At 44.9% G+C, this 18,947-nt stretch overlaps 1 protein-coding gene across 1 annotated transcript; it reads left to right on the top strand.

Annotated features, from left to right (window-relative positions):
* Positions 1 to 971: 971 nt before the first annotated feature.
* On the top strand, positions 972 to 18,390 carry LOC104538424 (voltage-gated potassium channel subunit beta-1; the record flags this gene model as incomplete). Its single annotated transcript, XM_010181623.1, has 13 exons — positions 972 to 1,015; positions 5,250 to 5,287; positions 6,111 to 6,190; positions 6,849 to 6,893; positions 7,963 to 8,007; positions 8,366 to 8,409; positions 10,735 to 10,821; positions 14,771 to 14,856; positions 15,217 to 15,337; positions 15,675 to 15,769; positions 16,580 to 16,700; positions 17,444 to 17,532; positions 18,010 to 18,390. Coding segments are annotated over 13 exons (985 nt in total), but the record flags the coding sequence as incomplete, so codon positions are not given.
* Between the last annotated feature and the right edge of the window lie 557 nt (positions 18,391 to 18,947).

The following is an 18,947-nucleotide window of genomic DNA, read 5'->3' as shown; positions in this document are numbered from 1 at the left end:
TGGGTAAATGGTGGGGGGATCTGCCTGGGGGGGACTCCTGAGCTTGGGAACCTGGCAGTGACTGGACTGGGGTCTGCTGTGATGGGTCTGAGTGTTTGGACAAGTGTGAAGGTGAATAAAAATTGCAAAGCTGAATAAGGCAATTGGTGTTAATACAGTGATTCTCAAGTGGGGATGGAAGTGAAGGGCATGTGTGTGACTCATCTGTGGGACCCCAAACAGCACCAGGTGTGAACAACATCTGGATGTATTTGGGTTTGTTGCCAGCCCTCAGGGCTTTTCCCACAGCCTCCAGAGGCAGAGGATGATGGCAGCCTCCTCATAGGATGGTTTGGGTGGGAAGGGACCTTTCAAGGTCATACAGACCCACCCCTCTGCAGTGAGCAAGGACATCTCCAACCAGACCAGGCTGCCCAAAGCCCCATCAGGCCTGGCCCTGAATGTATCCAGGGATGAGGCCTTCACTGAACAACCTGTGCCAGTGTCCCACCACCCTCAGAGTGAAGATTTTCCTCCTAACGACTAATCTAACTCTACTCTCTTCCAGTTTAAAGCCATCAACTCTTGTCCTACCACTCCATCTCATGTAAAAAGTCCCTCCCCAGCTTTCCTGTAGCCCCTTCAGGTCCTGGAAGGTTGCTATAATGTCCCCCCCGGAGCCTTCTCTTCTTCAGGCTGAACAACACCAACTCTTTCAGCTGTTTCCATAGCAGAGCTGCTCCAACCCCTCAGCATCTCCATGGCCTCTGATGGTGGGGCCCAGAGCTAGGCACAGGACTCCCAGTGAGGCCTCACCAGAGCAAAGGGGCACCTTTCCCCAAACTGGGAATCCCCTCCTTTTGGAGGAAAAATAGGATGATTTGAGCAAAAGCCAGGTCTCGTTTTCCCCAGCTGCTGGTTTCCCATGGGGTTGAGTGTTGTGTCCCTGGAGGGCTTAGTGATATTTTCTAATTATTTTCTTTTCCTTCTAGGAACCTGGGGAAATCAGGACTGAGAGTCTCGTGCCTGGGGCTGGGTGAGTAACCTGCGCAGCCACTGCACCCGTGCACTATCCTGGCTGCTGTTCTTTTATTTCAGTTAAAAATAAAAATATGCTGTCTTGGAGCCTTGGCCTGTGCTCAGCTTTACAGAAGCCCAGACATGTATTAATAGCAGCTCTTGCCTGTGGCGTGAGGCAATGCTTTCCACCCATAGTGCTTGAGTGGAATTACACAAGGGTTTATGGCATAAAATCTTTTTCATGTGACCCAATCCCCATGAGGGACGGCCTGAGGACACCACATCAGTGAGTGCCCCAAGAGCTTTAATCGTTAAGGCTCTGGTCCTGGGGGACAGCAATCTGCCAGGGCTTTGGGCAGGATATTTATTTATTTTATTTCATTTATTTAATTTATTTAATCCAGCGTGCACACATCGTTATTTCTGTTCCATACTGACTTGCAAACCAAAGAATATCTTGTCAATATTTTATTTTATCAATATTTTATCAAAGAAGGGCATCTCTCAGCAGTGCGGGTGCTGTGGTGCTGCTGGGGTTCTTGCAGATTTGGGTATGTTGCTGCTGAGCAGGATTGTGTGCCATGGGCTTGGCAGCTCCTGATGGCTTTACTCATGTGAGTAATTTCCTTGGCAGTTGAACCACTCATGTGTGCTTAAAGGTGTGTGTGTATATGTATATATTTTTAAAATATATAGTAAAAAAATGCTTAAAAGTGTGTGTGTATATATGGGCATCCCCTTCCAGCTCCTACCCCATCCCCACCAGTGCTGGTTGGGCTCACAGGGTGGGTGCCCGAGAGGTCAGCTCATTTTTTCTGATGTCCTTTGGGATTTGATGTTAAAATAGAGCGAGATGGGAAAGTCACCCTGGATCACAAGCCATATAAACAAGGCCTATTCCGCCAAGGAGAGCTCTTCTGGCTAAAATAGATCCAGGCTTTGAAAGGAGTTGTTGTCTTATCTGGTGCTGAGATTTTATTAAGAGTCAGAGATACTATATTTTGAGTGATTCCACAGGAAATCAAGAATTTCAGTTCGAATGCAGAGCATCTTCTTAGAGCTCCCTGAGAGCTAACGTTGTGGGGAAAAGCTATGGGAAGGAAGCAGCAACAGGGAAAAAAAACCTTACTTTGCAAAGCTTTTCTTTAATTTCAAGCATGTGGAACTGCTGCAGCATCTAAATATATTGAGCTTTTGTGAGCGCAGCTGCATGGGGTGAGTCAGGGGCTGAGGAAGGAGCAGGGGGAGGCACCGAATCGGAGCTGGATTTATGGACTTTTCTAAATAGCTTCCCTTCTGCAGCTCCCAGAAAGACAAATGTAATTCCCTAAACCCGCTGCAGCATGAAAATCTAATTTCAGGTTTCCTAAGGTTTTTGAAGGCTCAGCAATCTTCCTCAGAAGCCTGCCAAAAACCTCAGCAAGGTGGGGAGCATGCTTCGTCCTGTAGTATGGAAAAAGTAAGCAGAGAAAAATGTGAAGTGGAACAAAAAAATCAAAGGTGGGCAGTGCCGAGGCTCTGTGTACCCTTTAATTACATCCTGCTCCTCCTGGCTAATACTCTCTAATTAATTCATTTGCTGGGTGCTGCTGGTGGAATGATAAGCATGGAGTGAGCACATGAGATCAGGTGTGTTAGTGGTGTGTTTCAGGAGAGGAAATGTTTGGGAAGGGTCGCCAAGCATCGCTCCTGATCCTGAGCATCACCTCTGGTCCTGGGCATCCCACAGGATCCAGCATCACTCTGCTGGGCTCAGCTCCTCTGTGCTGAGCCCCACTCTGGGCTGGGCTTTGATCTCCAATTTTGGGGAAGGCGTTAAATGAGGAATCTCTGGGCCGATGCTGGGCCTTTGCTCTGAAATGTGATTGAGAGGCAGGGGGAAGAAATCAGGTCACGTTTTTCTTTTAGTTAATTCTGAGCAAATTCTGCCCATGGAGGCTGCCTGTTGATTTTTAGAAGGTGTTTTGACAGCCTCCAGTGAGATGGTGAGCTCTGATGCTGAGGAAATGAGCGGTGGGGTGAAACTGGCCAGGCCAAACCCCAAAATACAACTCGAAAGCATAGAAGAAACCTCCCAAACGGAGCAGCTCCTGCAGCCCCTGCGGGGATGCCCTGCACTCGGGTACGAAACCAAATGTTTTATGAGCAGAATGGGGTCAGCTGCTGTCACTGCCTTCAGTGCATTGCTCTGGAGAAAAGCTTTTGCTTTTCAGCACGTAAGAAACTGAGAAATTTGGGCCCAAATATTGGTTGGCTTAGAACAATGGGTGACCCATTTGCATGCCAGTGGGGCTCAGCATTTGGTCACTTGAGCGCCAGACTGGCGCCATGTGCCAGCTCTCCTTGTGGCGCCATGCTCTGCCAGGAGCAAACAGGGATAAAATTGTACTGGCGGGAAGCAAAGCTTCAGCTTTCAGCCAGAAACCCTTTTTTTATTATTATTATTATTTTCATTTTTTCCCCTGCAGAGGTGACACATCTGCTGGTGGTGACATTACTGAGCAATGAATTTTTTGCATCAGCAAATAATCCCACAATGCTCACACCTTGGGAGGCGATGGTGATGGAGCCAAATGTAGTTTTAGTAGAGAAATTCCTCAGTGGAAAGTGAGGAAATCCAGCTGGGAAATTATTTCTCAGTGCCAGGGAATGTTGCGATGGCGAGGGCAGGAGTAGGGACACTCTTTGCCATGCTGAGTTATGGGGGATGCATTTTTCACCAAATAATTGGGATGGCAAGAGAAAGACAGGGACTTGGTAGGGGAAAATGTAATTATTTTTAAGAAAATAGTTGTCTTTCTTCCAAAATACTCCCATTGACTGAAGCTGTGAATCATCCTCAGCAGTTGTTTGAAATGCCAAGTGCATCTTGTGCTTTCTGGAGTAATTTTTATTCCGTTTTTTAATGTTTTCACTGGGGTTGAGCAGTGGGCACTGAGCTGGGCTGCAGCCCCTGCACCCGCCCTGGCCATTTCAGGTGTGGGTGCCCAGTGCCACCACCACTGCCTGCTTTAAGGTCGTGGTTGCCTCAATTCAGGAGGGGATGTGCAGTTCTCAATGGGAAGAAATATTTTATTTTTCCACCTGCGCTGGGGACCAGTGTGCATACTTAAACAAAAAAAAAATCATTTTGAGATAAACAGTCTCAATGCACTTATTTCAGTAGAAATGTGTTTTAATGTATTCCTGTAAAAATAACACTTCTGAAGCTTGCATGTGAAAATCAGGCTTCGTCTGGAGTTCTTTTCACCTGCATAAAGGAGCTTAATGACAAATTGAAACCTACTTTTGTGTTTACTGTTTGGAATCAGTGTGTTTTACTCCAATGATAAGAGAAAGGACCTTTCCTGAGGTCTATAACCAGCCAGGTGGGGTGGATTAGTGCCCTTAGGGAGAGCAGAATTAAGTGCAAAATTAGTCAAAATATGTGTGTTCTCTGTTCATACTTTATTTCAGCAACGTTAACTTTGTTACGCATTTCTGAGCTGCAAAAACTTGGCTTTTCTAGAGCTTGGGTTATTCCACAGGAGGTCAAGAGTTTCAGTTCAAATACACAGCACACACATCTTTAAAAATAAGTTTATTTGAATGCAAAGAAACCTGATGTATTTAAAAAAAAAAAAGTTCAGGTTGACCTTTTTTTGAGGGAAAGCAGGCAAGATTCTCTGAACGGAGCTGACTTTTGCTTTGTTCCCAACCAGGGACTGATCAAAGCCGCTCTTTGCTTTCTGACTCTGCTCAGAGTTCATCTCCAATGCTCCCAGCCAGCCCATCCATTTTTAATGAAGAAGTGAGCGCGCTGATGTATCCATTCCACCATGTCCTCTACAGGCATGAGCAGGATGGGAGCATGGATTTTTACCCCTTAGCAGCCCCAGATCCCGACCCCTTGCTTCTAGTAGCTAAGGAAATACATATTCCTAATATATAAATAGAAATACAAACATATTAAAAATATATGCATATAAGATATATCTAGGAAATTATTTCTTTATTTATTCATAAAGAAGTTATAACTCAAGTTTTTCCTAATAATGGACCAGGGGCTGCAATGGAGCCCAGACTGCAGCTACTTTTTAAGCTGGCTGCTGCTGATGGTGGACATCAGCTTTATGGAAAAGTTCCTGGGAAAATGTTAGTTTGGATGGGTTTTAAATACTTTATCAATAGAAATACTTCTTTGTTTTCCAAAAAGCATACTTTTGACACCAAAACCCCCTTGTAGTAACAGATTCTTTTGTTCTCTCTAGGGACATGGGTGACTTTCGGGGGGCAGATCTCAGACGAGGTAAGTAGTGATACTTGATGTAAGTGTAATGTGTGAATTAGAAACCCAATGCGAGATATTTTTAAATGAAACCAAGGCTACTGAAATCAGAGAAGCCCATTTCTATATGAGCAAAGCTTGCGCTTCTGCTACATAAAACCTTCATGAATCTGACATTTCCAGAGATCAACTTTATTAAAATCCCCTTGTCTATCCCTTATCGTGACCATCTTTTCCATGCTGTTTGCAGTGATATTTTCTCCTTACCCCCAGCAACAATGCCCTTCCTGGAGCAGAAATTGGGAATTATTTTTGCATCATGCATGTAATTGGCATCAGTCATAAACACAGGCAGAGGTTCAGCTCACTAGGAGCTGCCTGATGATTTTTTTTTTTACATAAAAAGATGAAACAACTGAAAACAAGCTTAGTTTCCTACACGCTGCCACTCTTCACCTCGGTTAAGCACATGGCTTTCCCTTGGTCTCACGCTGTGGATGCTGGTCATCGAAAGGAGAGCATCCTCCCAAGAGCCTTCCTGGTACCCAGCAGAAACCCCAAAATATTTCCTTTTGCAGAAGGAAAACTGCCCAGGAGGCTCAACTCAAAGGTTTATTGCTTTTTAAGTCACTTGTGTTTGGTGGTATTTCTTCTGCTCACCGAGTCCGCTTCATGCCACCCAGGGCAGTGGTGGAGTCACCATCCCTGGGGGTGTTCAAAAAACATGGATGTAGCACTTGGGGACATGGTTTGGTGGGCATGGTGGGGTTGGGTTGATGATTGGACTTGATGATCTTAGAGATCTTTTCCAACCTTAATGACTCTTATTCTCTGCTTCTCCAAGGTGGCTGAGCAGCTGATGACCATTGCCTACGAGAGCGGTGTCAACCTGTTCGACACAGCTGAGGTGTATGCAGCTGGCAAGTGAGTGCCCAGCATCTTCTCCATGTCCCTGGCTCATGGTCACTCATGAGGGATGGGGCTCTGGTGGTGCTTGGGTATCTCCCTTCTCCCTGAGGGACCACAGAAAAACCTTTATTTTTGGAGCACTCTTTAAAAAAAAAAACCTAAAAAAATCAAACCCAACCCTGAACCAGGGAAATGTATCACTTGTGCCACTTGCCACTGGCACAAGGAGAAAAATGTCCTGAATAAATGAAAAGTCAGGGCACATCTTAATGGTGATGGATGACTTGTGATGGATGACTGGTGATGGACTGGTGATGGCTCCCGGAGCAGGGAACTGCTCTATGTTGCTGTGGGATTGGGGGGAAAAAAAATACCCATCCATGATATATTTGACTTTGATTGTATTTAGTGTAAAAGGTGGACTGGGCCATAATGTCCCCGGTGTGGGTATGACGTGGCTTTGCCTCAGAGCAGGCCCAAGCTGACATGGGGTGCAGGTCCACCACCCAGTGGAGCGAGGACCTTTGTACCTGGGAAGGGGACAGCTGCAGTGCTGCAGGTCAGTGTCTGGGTGGCACCATCCAGGGAATTTGAGGTAGATGGAAGCCACCATGGTTCACTGGGTGCTGAGCATCCTCCCACCTCCCCTAACATGTGGCTCTCTCTCTTGCAGGGCTGAGGTGATCCTGGGGAACATCCTGAAGAAGAAGGGCTGGAGGTAGGGTACCACTGGCTGGTAGCCCCCATCATCCCCCATCAAATGGGTCACACACGAATCCATCTGGTCTTTTTTTATAAATAATGTGTATTAGGTGATGCTGGCCCAGGAGCAGGAGCTTGCACATGCAATGGTTGCACACAGAGCAGCCGGGCCATTCAAATGTCAAATAAAAATGCTCCCCTGGATTTTTGGGAGTGCACACCAAGTCCATGTGGCTGCGCTCATCACCCTGCAGCACTGCCCAGCTGTTGCCCGAGTCCGCTGTCTCCGTGCATGGTACAGTTAACAACTTCTGAGTGCATCCATCACTGCGGTGTGGGGAGACAGAGGATTTGTGCGTCCTTATCTGTGCATTAATAATGCAAAGCTGTGATGGGCCTTCAGCTTGGGTAACCTGGTAGGAGACGATACCTCATTTAAATGATGTGCATTAGCATACGTGAGGTAGTTTTAAGAGCATTTGCATAATCTTTAAAGACCTCCTGTGTGTGTCGTATTCAGCCTCCAGCTGAAGGATGGGTCCCAGCAAAGGTGTCCCCAAAACCAGTATCCCCTGCGGTAGGGGATGATTGCTTGGTGGGAAATACTCTGCATGCTGTGGAAGGAAAAAAGTTAAATCTTGCAAAAGCTGGAGAAATTGTGTGCTGTACAGTCATGCAGCAAGGTAGTTCGCAAATGATAAATCTTTGATTTAATATCACACGGGAATTTGTAGATTAATTCAGTGAATGTATTGCTCTTGCAGTTTTAATAGCTCTGGGAATATTGCAAGATAATGAGAAGCACTGGACTCAGCTACCGGGCAGGAATTACACTTGGTTAAGGGCTCTGGAGATTGCTTACTCCATAATTAAAAATGTATCTCTTTTTTTGGTCACTTCACTTGAATTTGCTTTGCTTTCTGGATGCCCATGTATTGTAAAAATGACTGTAGCAATGTGCAAACACCCGGCACTGCTGCTGCACGAAGCCAGTGAGCTGCTGCTCATTGGTGGCCATAGTCCTGCTTGGTTACTTATATTATTGGGTTTTTTTAGCACTAATAATTGCTCTTTTCTGTTTGCAGGAGGTCCAGCCTGGTCATAACCACAAAGCTGTACTGGGGTGGAAAGTGAGTGTCTCAGTCACTCGTAACGGTGTTTGCTGCTATGTGCTTTTCCTTTTCATGGCCATACAATGTGGTGGAAATTAATGGCAGTCCACTGCCCTGCCAGCATCCTTATCCCTCCCCTTAAAAACCTCAGCCAGTAGCTCTAGGGTGAGGCAATACCCATAGCAAAGCTGTCACCGTGTTAAATGAAGAGTGGTATCATTCATCCCAGAAGCTGTTTGTTGTCTTTGAGACCAGGACCCCAAAGGAGGTTCAGGGTCACTCTGCCATATAAGTTGTAACTTCATTTTTGGGGGGTTTAACCCAGAATAAGTAATTAGTGCCTCGGTCCTCTAACACGTATCTCTGTCCTTTGCAGGGCTGAGACAGAGAGGGGGCTATCGCGGAAGCACATCATTGAAGGTATATGGGTGGGGAGGGGTGGTCTGTCTGTGCCCAAAATGCATCAAAAGAATATTCTGGCTTTTCTCAAAAAGTGTGCCTGAGCATGTGGCACACAGAAAGCCTTATCCACCACACTACTGTGCAGCAACAATCTCTTGGGGTTGTTTTTTTGCTATAATAAGCAAGCATTGTCCTTGTCCGGCTGTGTGTGCATTGCATGCAGGTTTATTGCCGATCTGTAGCAATCGTGGTTTGCCACATTGGGGTTTCATTGCATGTGGGTTGCTGGCAGCTTCCTTACATAGCTGCTCTATTATTATTACTATTACTACTATTACTATTACTATTATTACTATTACTGTTATTACTATTTATTTTACTATTTATTTTACTGTTTCACTATTATTACTATTATTATTACTACTATCATTACTACTATTTTGTATGCGTTCTTATTGGAGAAGAGGGAGAGCTCATACATTTTCCTATACGGACAAGTGTGTTTTGCCCTAACTGTCTCTCTCCAGGGGGTTGGTGAGGGTCAGGTAACAGATGCAGTGACCACCACCGTAATTATACCTTGTGCAGGATTTTACATGCAGGACACATAAAGGCACATTTCTGTCCCATTAAGGATCACCAGTGTCAGCTGTGACCTCGTCCCAACCTGGGCTGGCTCTCAATGGGAACTGGAGCAGTCCCCAAAGTCCCCCAGGAGCACCCTGGGGCTGACACCCCCTGTGCGAGTGGGTCCCAGACCCACAAAGCAGCCAGTAGCAAGGGTGCTGGATCTGTATTCTACACAAATCCCGGGTAAAAATCCCATGGGTTTGGCAAAATGTTGCATACAGCCATGGAAAGGAGTTTTTTGGGGTGACCCATTTCTGTCTGTGGCCACACTGGGATGTGCAAACCATGTTCTCTGGGTGACTGGGAAATGATGGGAGGTCCTGGGGGAGCCGCTGTTCCTCAGCAGGCAATGCCAGGAAACTAATTCCCTTGATTGCACTGGGCATGCCAGGGTAATTAGTCTCCTCTTTGATTTATGAGAGAAGTTCGAATTGTTTACTGTGGTGGGTTGGTAAAGCCGATGTTTGCTGCCAAGGCAAATTAGAAAAGAGACATTCAGGCTGATCTGTTACTGGTGTGCTGTGGTGTTGAGAGTTGGATGGCATCAGGGGGCAGAACAGGTGGGAGGTGCGCTTTGGCCTTTACTTATCCAAATGTAGCATCTGTCTGCAGAAAATCGAGCTTACCCCCAAAAGAGTGACTTTAACTTGTATGTGGACATTTGTGTGTTTTACCACCAGAATTTGTAATGATCCATTTGACACCACTGTGAACAACTGGGATTTGTTCTGTATTGAATCATCAAATGAGTTGGAAGGGAACTTAAAGTTCCTTCAGTACAACCCTTGCCATGTAGGGACATCCCCCACCAGCCCAGACTGCTGTATATGTTATAATATAGATTATACCCCACCTATGAGGTGGTGTCCCAGCTGCTGCTGGCAGTGGACCCAGCAGTGCTCAGGGATGTCACAGACACTCCAAACCCATCCGTTTGCCATTTCTCGTGGAGCTACTTCACGAAATTACAGAAAAATACTGGCAGCAGTTGAAATAAGTTCACAGAAGACATAGTAAATAGCATTAAGGTTAGCTATTTTCTATAAATACAGTTGGCAAAAATGGCCATTTTTTCATCCCCAAAAATTCAGCGAACATTTTCAGACTGCTTTATTTTAGCTCATTCTTTCTGAACATTCAGAAAAACATTTTGTTCCCGGGAAGACTCATACAAAATAAGTGTCAGAAATTCTCTCTCTCTCATATGCACATATGTACATATCATATCATATATATCATATACATCAATGTGGGCTTTTGATCCCATTCCCCATCAGATCCCCATGGAGAAGCTGTGGGAGCCCCTGGCAGTCCTGAACTGCAGCTGCAACATGGCGCCTGCTTTTGCTCTGGAAAACTCTTTTCTGCCCAATGCCATGTGCAGACAGGGGCAGGGATGTGATTTAGTTTAAATTAACTCTGAACGATGTGGAGTTAGCAGAAACACTGCATTTGAGCTGTGGCAGCTTTGTACTCCATGTCTGTTCCAATGCAAAACTCAGCCTGATTACAAAATAAAACCAATTTTCATCGAAGAGGGGACTCTGCATGCAGCCAAATTGGTGGGGTTTTTAATATGGCTGTGTAGATGTGGGACAGCATTATGCAGCACAGTGTATCCTTCACGTATGGTTGTGTATATAGTGTGTATGGATATAAGGGAGCTCTGTTTTTGCTGACACGGATTGGGGCCCATCTCTCTGCCGTCCACAGGGCTGAAGGCATCTCTGCAGCGGCTGCAGCTGGAGTATGTGGATGTTGTCTTCGCCAACCGCCCGGACAACAACACACCCATGGAAGGTGAGGGGAGCCTGGACTAACGGATTTAATGGGATTGAGCCCGGTTAATGGATTGAGCGATGGCAGGAAATGAAAACCAAATTTTTATTAAATATCCAAGCCTGGCAGCTCAAATATGAAATAACTTATTTGTGATATCCTGGAACCCTATATATTTACATTTCAATGGCATGAATTTGTATCTCTTGAAAGGAAATGGAAGTTTCCTTTATGTCCCAGTGATGGCTTTAACATTGTTGGGGGTTTTATTTCCTTTTTGTAATTCCTTTGGATAAAGTGAATTTGTGTTTGTATTTAAGACCAGTCTCTCAAATGAAACGTGTCTGTCCCTAACCTGGTGCAGCCAGCTCTGGAGAGGAGACTGTGCCAGCACTGCCATCCCCATCCTTGTACCTAGGGTGCAGCAGGGTCCCCCAGGCCCGGGGAGCAGCAACGCTGTGCCCAGGGTCAGTCTTGCAGGAAAACAGTCCTTGTTAAATCCAGGCTGTTAAACTTCAGGAACTTGCAATATCTGTGCACTTTAATTACATTTCCTAATTGCTGACAACCATAAATTAGCATTTGGTACATGGTGGTGTGGCCCAGTTGCCCAGAAACCTTCATTGCTGAGTTTTGGGGTTAGCGCCCTACTTAATGGGCACCAGTTCCCATTTCTTGTTTCCCCTGAGAGCTCACACAACCATTCACACCACGGCAGAAGATTTGCTTCACAGCTAAATAAAAAATAGCAAGAAGGAAGCCTCGCAGGCTGCAGGAGCTGTCATGGATGAGTACATGTAAATCAAACCAACCTGGGGCTCCACAGCCCCCTCCGAAGCTCCTGCTTCGGCTTTCAGTGGCCATGACGCCTCTTTTTTCTCTTTTCTTAATGAACGTGTGGCTGTGTGACCCGGCATGAACCCAGGGCTGGCAGTGATGGGTTCAGGGAAGCACTCTGGGATTTGTGGAGCAGTGAGGATTTCGCAGGAGCTGATGCAGTTGAGGATGATGCTGTACCCCAGAGGCAGGAGTGACCTCCCTGCTCAGTCAGCTCCCATCCAACCAGACAGGGGGGGATATGCTTCCCAGCCGTGTGGCACAGCCCATTGCAGGCGTTCACAGCTTTTAGGATGCTACAGGTACCGTCAGCAGCGCCGGAGTGTGCCAAGGAGGTATCAACTGTGGTGCTCAGTGAGATTTTTTTGAGCGGGGTGAAAAGAAGGACATTTTTTTATTATGAATGGTGTGGTGCTGGTTTTTTTTCCACTGTACTTCGTGCTTTTTTTTATGGTTCACCTACTAAGCCACTTCCATCGCAGAGCATCTGCTGAGCCATCTGTCAGTTCTGCACGAGCTGGCGTGCACAGCAAGCGATACGCTGCCTTCAAGACTCCCCATCCCCTCTCCTTATGTGGGCCTGCATTTTCTCAAACTCATTTGCTTGGAAAAGACCTTTAAGATCGTTGAGCCCAATGCTACCATTAAGACCAACCATAGCTTTTCCTGCGGGCAAATAGCCGCTTCCGATGGAGAGCAATTCGTAAGAAGCCTTAAAACATCCCCTGCTTGAGTGACTCGTGCGGACACATGAGTGTCCCGCTTCAGCGATCAAAGCGGTTTTGTGCTGTAAGGTACAGCCAAATAAATCTAAAATGTTAATTTTGTTTTCTTTGCTTGCTGTGTGCAGGCAGGTGAGGCTTCTCTGCTCTCCCTCGGGGTCCTCCATCTGCTGTGCTGTGTGTAACTTGGGGCACAGATTTAAATCTGTATATTCATATTCTTATATATTCATATTTATCAATACTCATCTGCTCACCCCAGCCAGAGCTCTGCTCCCCCAGGCTCAGCTCAGGCCGCATTCAGAGGCACGGGTAGAGGAGATCTAATAAGAGAAGATGAGCGTTTAACAGATTTATTTATTGTAGGTGACTCTAGTTCCCAAAGCAGCAAGAGAAGCTTGCTTCATCTAAAATGCCTGAAACGTGTTTGCCTTTCTCAAAAGTCTCAGAGCAAAGAAAGGTTTTTGTTGTGAAAGCGATGCAATATTGGCTCCAAGGAGCATCTGGAGATGAGTTCCCCACACCAAGCTCTTTGCATCGCCCTGTGGTTAGGTCTGATGGCTCCTGCCAGGGAACTTCAAGTGACTTCAAAATTATTACTATTATTATTCTGCTGCTGGAGGCTGTTTTCTGGGGTTTGAAACATTTGATTATATTTTTTTAAAAATGCCCCCTTCTTAAGTGATGCCATTTGTCCCATCCAGCTGGCAGAGTGAGCAATCCAGACACAAACCATACCGTCACCATACCCATGGGAGCAGGCTCTTGGAAACACAGATATTTATATATAATTTATATACATATATATATATAAAAGGTTATATATATATAAATATATCTCTTTTTATTTCTTTGCTTCTCTGAGTTGACTTCAGTTTTTCTTGAAAGGAGTAGAGGTGGGAGAAATGAAAACATCCCTGGGCTGCAGTATGTAAGAGGCATATGATGAAATACTCATCAAAATTCTTAAATGTGGCAAAAACCAGAAAACTAAACCCAGGGAGAAGTGGGCGCTGCTGAGGAGGGAGGGATGGGTTGAAGGGGTTCCTGTGTATTAACAGGGCATTTAGTGTGGGCCCAAGAATAAAATATTTAGAGAAACAGAGAAAATAGAGAAAAAATATGTCTTTGGCCAAAAATTAAGAAAAAAAGAAAACAGTATCTGGCATTTGAAGTCTACTTTTTATTGAGGAAAAAATTTAAGCCAAGGTGTTTTCTTAGAAACAAAATCTGCTTTTCTGAAGGGTCGGCAGGAGCGCGGTGGCACCTGTGCAGCCCCGCCTGGTTATAAATGGACAATTTGTCGTGAGCCGCTTGTCACTGCCTGCAGAAGGGATCTCACCCCCATGTGAAGACTGGCAGTGGCAGTTCCCCTCTGCCAAGATCCTTTTCTTTTCCATAAATAGGACGAGACTCCTCATGATACAGAAGGCAGCTCATCTGCCTTTATAAATAGGAAAATGGAAAAAAAGAAATAGCAGTTACAGAAAATTTTATAGAAATTCACAGTGTCACTGCAAGTTATTAGTTCCTTGTTGCTTTCCCTAGGGAAAAGACCTGGCAGCACCAGTGACTGCTGGGATTTTTTGCTTTTCAGAGCAAATTTTGCCCATTTTTTCCAGTTTGAATGCTGCACTGTTAGCAGCCAGCATAGTGCTCGGCTCTGAAGGGCAGGGAGTGCTGAAGCTCAGTAAGAAATATGACTTTATGACACTGGGCCAATTCTCTGTATGATATTATGGTTCCTGGCCAGGACTGTGTCCCCAGGGATGTCTTTTTCTTGCAAACAAAAAAGTTTAGGATGTTTTTTTCCCCCGACAGATGAATCAGGGCTGCTCAGCAGGTGGTTATAGATGGAAATGAAAGATCTTCTCCTGTAGCCTTGCAAGTTTCCATCTCTGAGGCCCACGGGACCCCTGCATAAAGAGTTTTGCAGGAGGTTCAACCCACGGGCAGTGGTTCAATTGGTGGAGTGAGGTGCAATCGTCCACTTCTGCAGCTTTATCCTCAGCATCCTCCTATTTCTAGTAAAAAGCAGGGCCAAATACATGCTTTTAGTAAACAAAATAAAAAAGAAATTTAATTTTTTTAGTTTATTTTTCAACTGTGCTGCCCTCTTGTGTTGCCTTTTAAAAGAAATATTATCATAATGTGGTGGTAGGCAATAACCAGCTGGTAAAAGCAGTTTTTAAACAACTGCAGGAAGAGGATAAATGTCTTTACATTTGTGCTGCCGACATTTTATTCATCCATGCTTGTGTCAGAACACAGCAGGAGCTGTGTTTAATGCAAAGCTGCTCAGCCTTGTTGGTGCACTTGGCAATTAAAAGTGGCTTGGGGAGGATTTGATGCTGAAAAAATGTCCTCTATACAGTTCTCATACTTTTTTCTTTTTTAAAATTTTTATTTAGAAATCGTCCGAGCGATGACACACGTAATAAATCAAGGCATGGCAATGTACTGGGGAACGTCACGCTGGAGCGCGATGGAGATCATGGTAAAGTCAATTTTTCAGAAAGTGTTGACACTTGGTAATTCAGCTTCCAGAAAGCCACGCTGGGAGCTGAACTGCAAGCATGTGTCTGGGCTGGGGATGTTCGTGTTTTACTCCATCCAGCTGCTTTTCACCCAAAATAACTTAGAAACCAGTTCCAGAATGAGGCCAGTAATTAGGAGAAGATGGACTGACTGGTGGGTTGGGTGTCTTGGCTCATTTAGTTGGGGTTTGTTTTATTTTTTATTTATTTGGCTGACTTGAATACTTTTGGTAAAGTGCCTGTGCCTGCAAGATGCTTTGACTTAGTAAAGTATTTTAGCTTTGACTTAATTATTTTACCTACCTATTTCCTTTCCCCAGGAAGCCTACTCTGTAGCCAGGCAGTTTAACATGATACCACCTGTGTGCGAGCAAGCCGAATACCACCTTTTCCAGAGAGAGAAAGTAGAGGTTCAGCTGCCTGAATTATATCATAAAATAGGTAAGACCCAGACCTGCTGTGCCTTTGGGCTGTTTCATTTGTAGAAAGAAATATGGAGCACTGAAAGAGGGGAGATTTAGATTGGATATTGGAAAGAAATTCTTTACTGTGAGGGTGGGGAGGCCTTGGCCCAGGTTGCCCAGAGAGGCTGTGAGTGTCCCCTTCCTGGCAATGCCCAAGGCCAGGCTGGACAGAGCTTTGAGCAACCTGGGCTAGTGGAGGTGTCCCTGCCCATGGAAGGGTTGGACCAGATGCTCTTCAAGGTCCCTTCCATCCCAAACCATTCTGTGAATCTATAATTTCTCCCCTAAAATGTCTTTACCTGGTCTTTTGGCAGGGGTGGGAGCGATGACGTGGTCTCCACTCGCCTGCGGGATCATCTCAGGGAAATACGACAATGGGGTCCCTGAAAGCTCAAGGGCTGCGCTAAAGGTAATTTTGTTGCTGTTGCAAGTTGGAGAAGAGTGGATGTGTTGCTTGTGTGAAGGCAGAGGAATAACAAATGGAAAATGGATTCCTGATGAGCGAGGCTGCCCTGTGCGCTGCTGTATTGATGGATCAGCTCGGTTTCTCTGGCAACCACGCTCCAAAGTGCAGGAGAATCTGGGTTATAAAGATGCTCCATGCTCCCCACCACAGCGAGCTGACGGCTGGGAGCTGGTTGAGAGGCAGCAGCGTTTTCAGATGTGGTATTTTGTTGTATTTGGGATTTTTTTTCAAAAATAAAAGGTGTTGTTAACGTGTGGTAAAAGCTAGCTAAGCAGGTAGCATCGCAGGGAGGGATCCAAATTAAATGGATGGGAGTGAAGCAGAATCAAGCTTTAAGTTTGGAGCTGGGAGAACAGAAATCTCAGCTTTGTTTAATTAATTTTCTAGTCTTGAACAGTAAAGCTTGAACAAGAGTTTTCTAAGCTTGAACAAGATCAGATGTTCTCAATTTGGTTTTTTTGGGGGTGCTGGGGCATCAAAATCTCAAGTTTAGTAGTATTTCTCTTTTCCCACTCTGATGGAATCCAGTGGTCCAAAAATAAATCTGAGACAGTTCCAGACTGAGTCCATAGTTGCATAAAGCCAGAGAGATGCAGATGTGGGATCTCACAGGAGACATCCCTGTCCTGTCATAACTGTGTTACTATTGGTACTTCCTGGCTCGAATGTGGCTTTTTAAGATCTGTTAATAATTGCCTTAACCTTTTCCACCATGGAAGACCAGAGCTAACAGTCAATGTAATTCCTCTCCAGTGCTACCAGTGGCTGAAAGAGAAAATCGTGAGTGAGGAAGGCCGAAAGCAGCAGGGGAAGCTGAAGGACCTGACACCCATCGCCGAGCGCCTGGGCTGCACCCTGCCACAGCTGGCCGTCGGTAGGGGATGGGCATCACCATGCATTCGGCCTTGTCACAAAGGCAGCACCTGGCTCATGCCCTCATAGCGCGAAGAGCAGACAGAAAAGCTTTATTTAAAATATTTAAATGGTTATTTACGATCAGGGGTTAGGGAATAAAATGTCAGGACACAGAAAGGCTGGAGATGGGCAATGCAAAACCTCATTAGGAGATGGCTAATGCATTTCAAGGATCACAATAAAATAACAAAGCAAAACTCGCTGTAGGGACATTAAAATGCCATGTATTGCTTTGGAGGTAACCCCTGCTCTGTTAGACTCAAACAAATTAACATTCTGGCCTTTTTTTTTAATTAGTAAAGTTAAAAATTACTTAAAATAATATTGTTTCCAGCATCATCATCAGGCTTTGACTGACAAGAGGGATAGTGGGTCTTGGGCTGTCTGTGTGGGTCCAACCCCAACCTGCCTGTGTCACTGAGTGAATCAGTGGGATTTGTGATAGAGAAAAACCCAATTCTGCAATTACAACAACTGCTGGGCCTGGGTCCAGGGGCAGGCCGGATGCTCTAAGATGTTTTATATGGTTTAACTGATCCATGCGTCTTCCTGGTAGTGCTGGAGGAGTAAAGGGAAGGTTGAGACAAATAATGCTGCCACTATTTTTCAAATAGAGATAGAAGCTCTGGCAAACTTTAGGATCTGGAGTAACACTGTGTTGTGAAGCCTCTGTTCCTGACCATCCAGTGCCTTTGTTTCCAGCATGGTGCCTGAGAAACGAGGGGGTGAGCTCTGTTCTCCTGGGATCCTCCAACCCCGAGCAGCTGATAGAGAACCTTGGAGCCATACAGGCAAGTGCAGGTGGTGGTGGCACCTCAGCAGAGCTGGGGGGGTGGCATCCAGCACCATGGGGGTGGTATCAGCAGATTTATTTTATCTGAAAAAGCAAGCACCCCGTTTCCAGGACATGTTGTGATATATTCTGCACTCATCTCCCGCAGGACATGTGTCGCTTGCACCCACCTTAATTATTCTCTGTTGCTTTCCACAAACAAGAACTTCCTCTGATGTTCTTGCCCCTGGGTCACTTTTCACTGCAGCCGAGCAATATTATGCATATAAAGCTTAGGAGTGCTTCTGTGATTCTCTCACTGGGTAAAGATATTACAGTAGTTTTTTATTTTAATGGTGAAAGGTATTAGATGAATGTTTAAATATCTGTCACACAAAAAAACCTAGAGAAAATGTTATCTGATGAAATCTAGATTTAAATTTGAAAAAGTCTTTAGTGGAAGCTTGGTTAAACACTCGTTCTCTTCTACCCTTAGGTCCTTCCAAAGATGACATCCCATATTGTAAATGAAATAGATAATATTCTGGGAAATAAGCCCTACAGCAAGAAGGACTACAGATCATAATGTGCTGCATGACTCACCTGGTCTGCATGGTTTACCGATGCTCTGTACAGCAGTGCAGCCCCGAGTTATACCTGATCGTGAGAATCCTTGCTGCTCGGTGTCTGCTGCTACTGGATCCTTCGAGATGTGTGCTCTTGCTATAATCTGCAGTGAAATGGAAAAGCACAGTTGATCTCTCTCTTCTAACCAAGGATAACCTTGTATTTTCTTACCTGCGACTGAATTCATTGATTTTTACTTTATTCTTAGCACCTCACGCTTGTGCTGTGAAGAACACGTGTAAAGCAAAAATAATAATTTGTAACCTTCAGGTACTTGGTAATTAAAGAAGGATGTACAGATCTATTTTTTCAATGAAGAAAAGCCAGATACAACTTAAGGTTTTAATAAAACCACATTTGGGGAATCCCAACTATAAAGTTTCTTCAGGTTAACAGGTAGAAGGGGCAAGCTCAATTTTTCCGATTTCTTTTTTATGCTGAATATAAGCTTTAGATTTAGTCTGTAGTTGAATAAAGAACATACGGCAGAGAATTAGTTAGAAATTAGGCAGCTCAGCTCCTCACTATACAATTATTTCAGCTGTGGAGTGGTCCTAGGAAGTATTTCTAATTACAAGCCAGAAGAGCACAGTTAGAAAACCCAAGCATGCATGGCAGGTTAACCAAAACAATGGCTGTTTGCAAAATTCTAATTCTACATAAACCTTAAACCAAGAAATCCATGATAAAATATTGGGGTTTGCATCTGTAGAAACCTGCCTCTACTTCTGCCTGCTTGTAGACATAGCTATTGCAAATGTCAGTATTATTGAGCTTTTAAGGATATAGATACTTATATATTTATAT

Source organism: Mesitornis unicolor, unplaced genomic scaffold, assembly GCF_000695765.1.
Source record: "Mesitornis unicolor isolate BGI_N332 unplaced genomic scaffold, ASM69576v1 scaffold37473, whole genome shotgun sequence".
Taxonomy (NCBI): Eukaryota; Metazoa; Chordata; class Aves; order Mesitornithiformes; family Mesitornithidae; genus Mesitornis; species Mesitornis unicolor.
The sequence above is the reverse complement of the archived record's forward strand: the minus strand, read 5'-3'. Positions and strand labels throughout refer to the sequence as shown.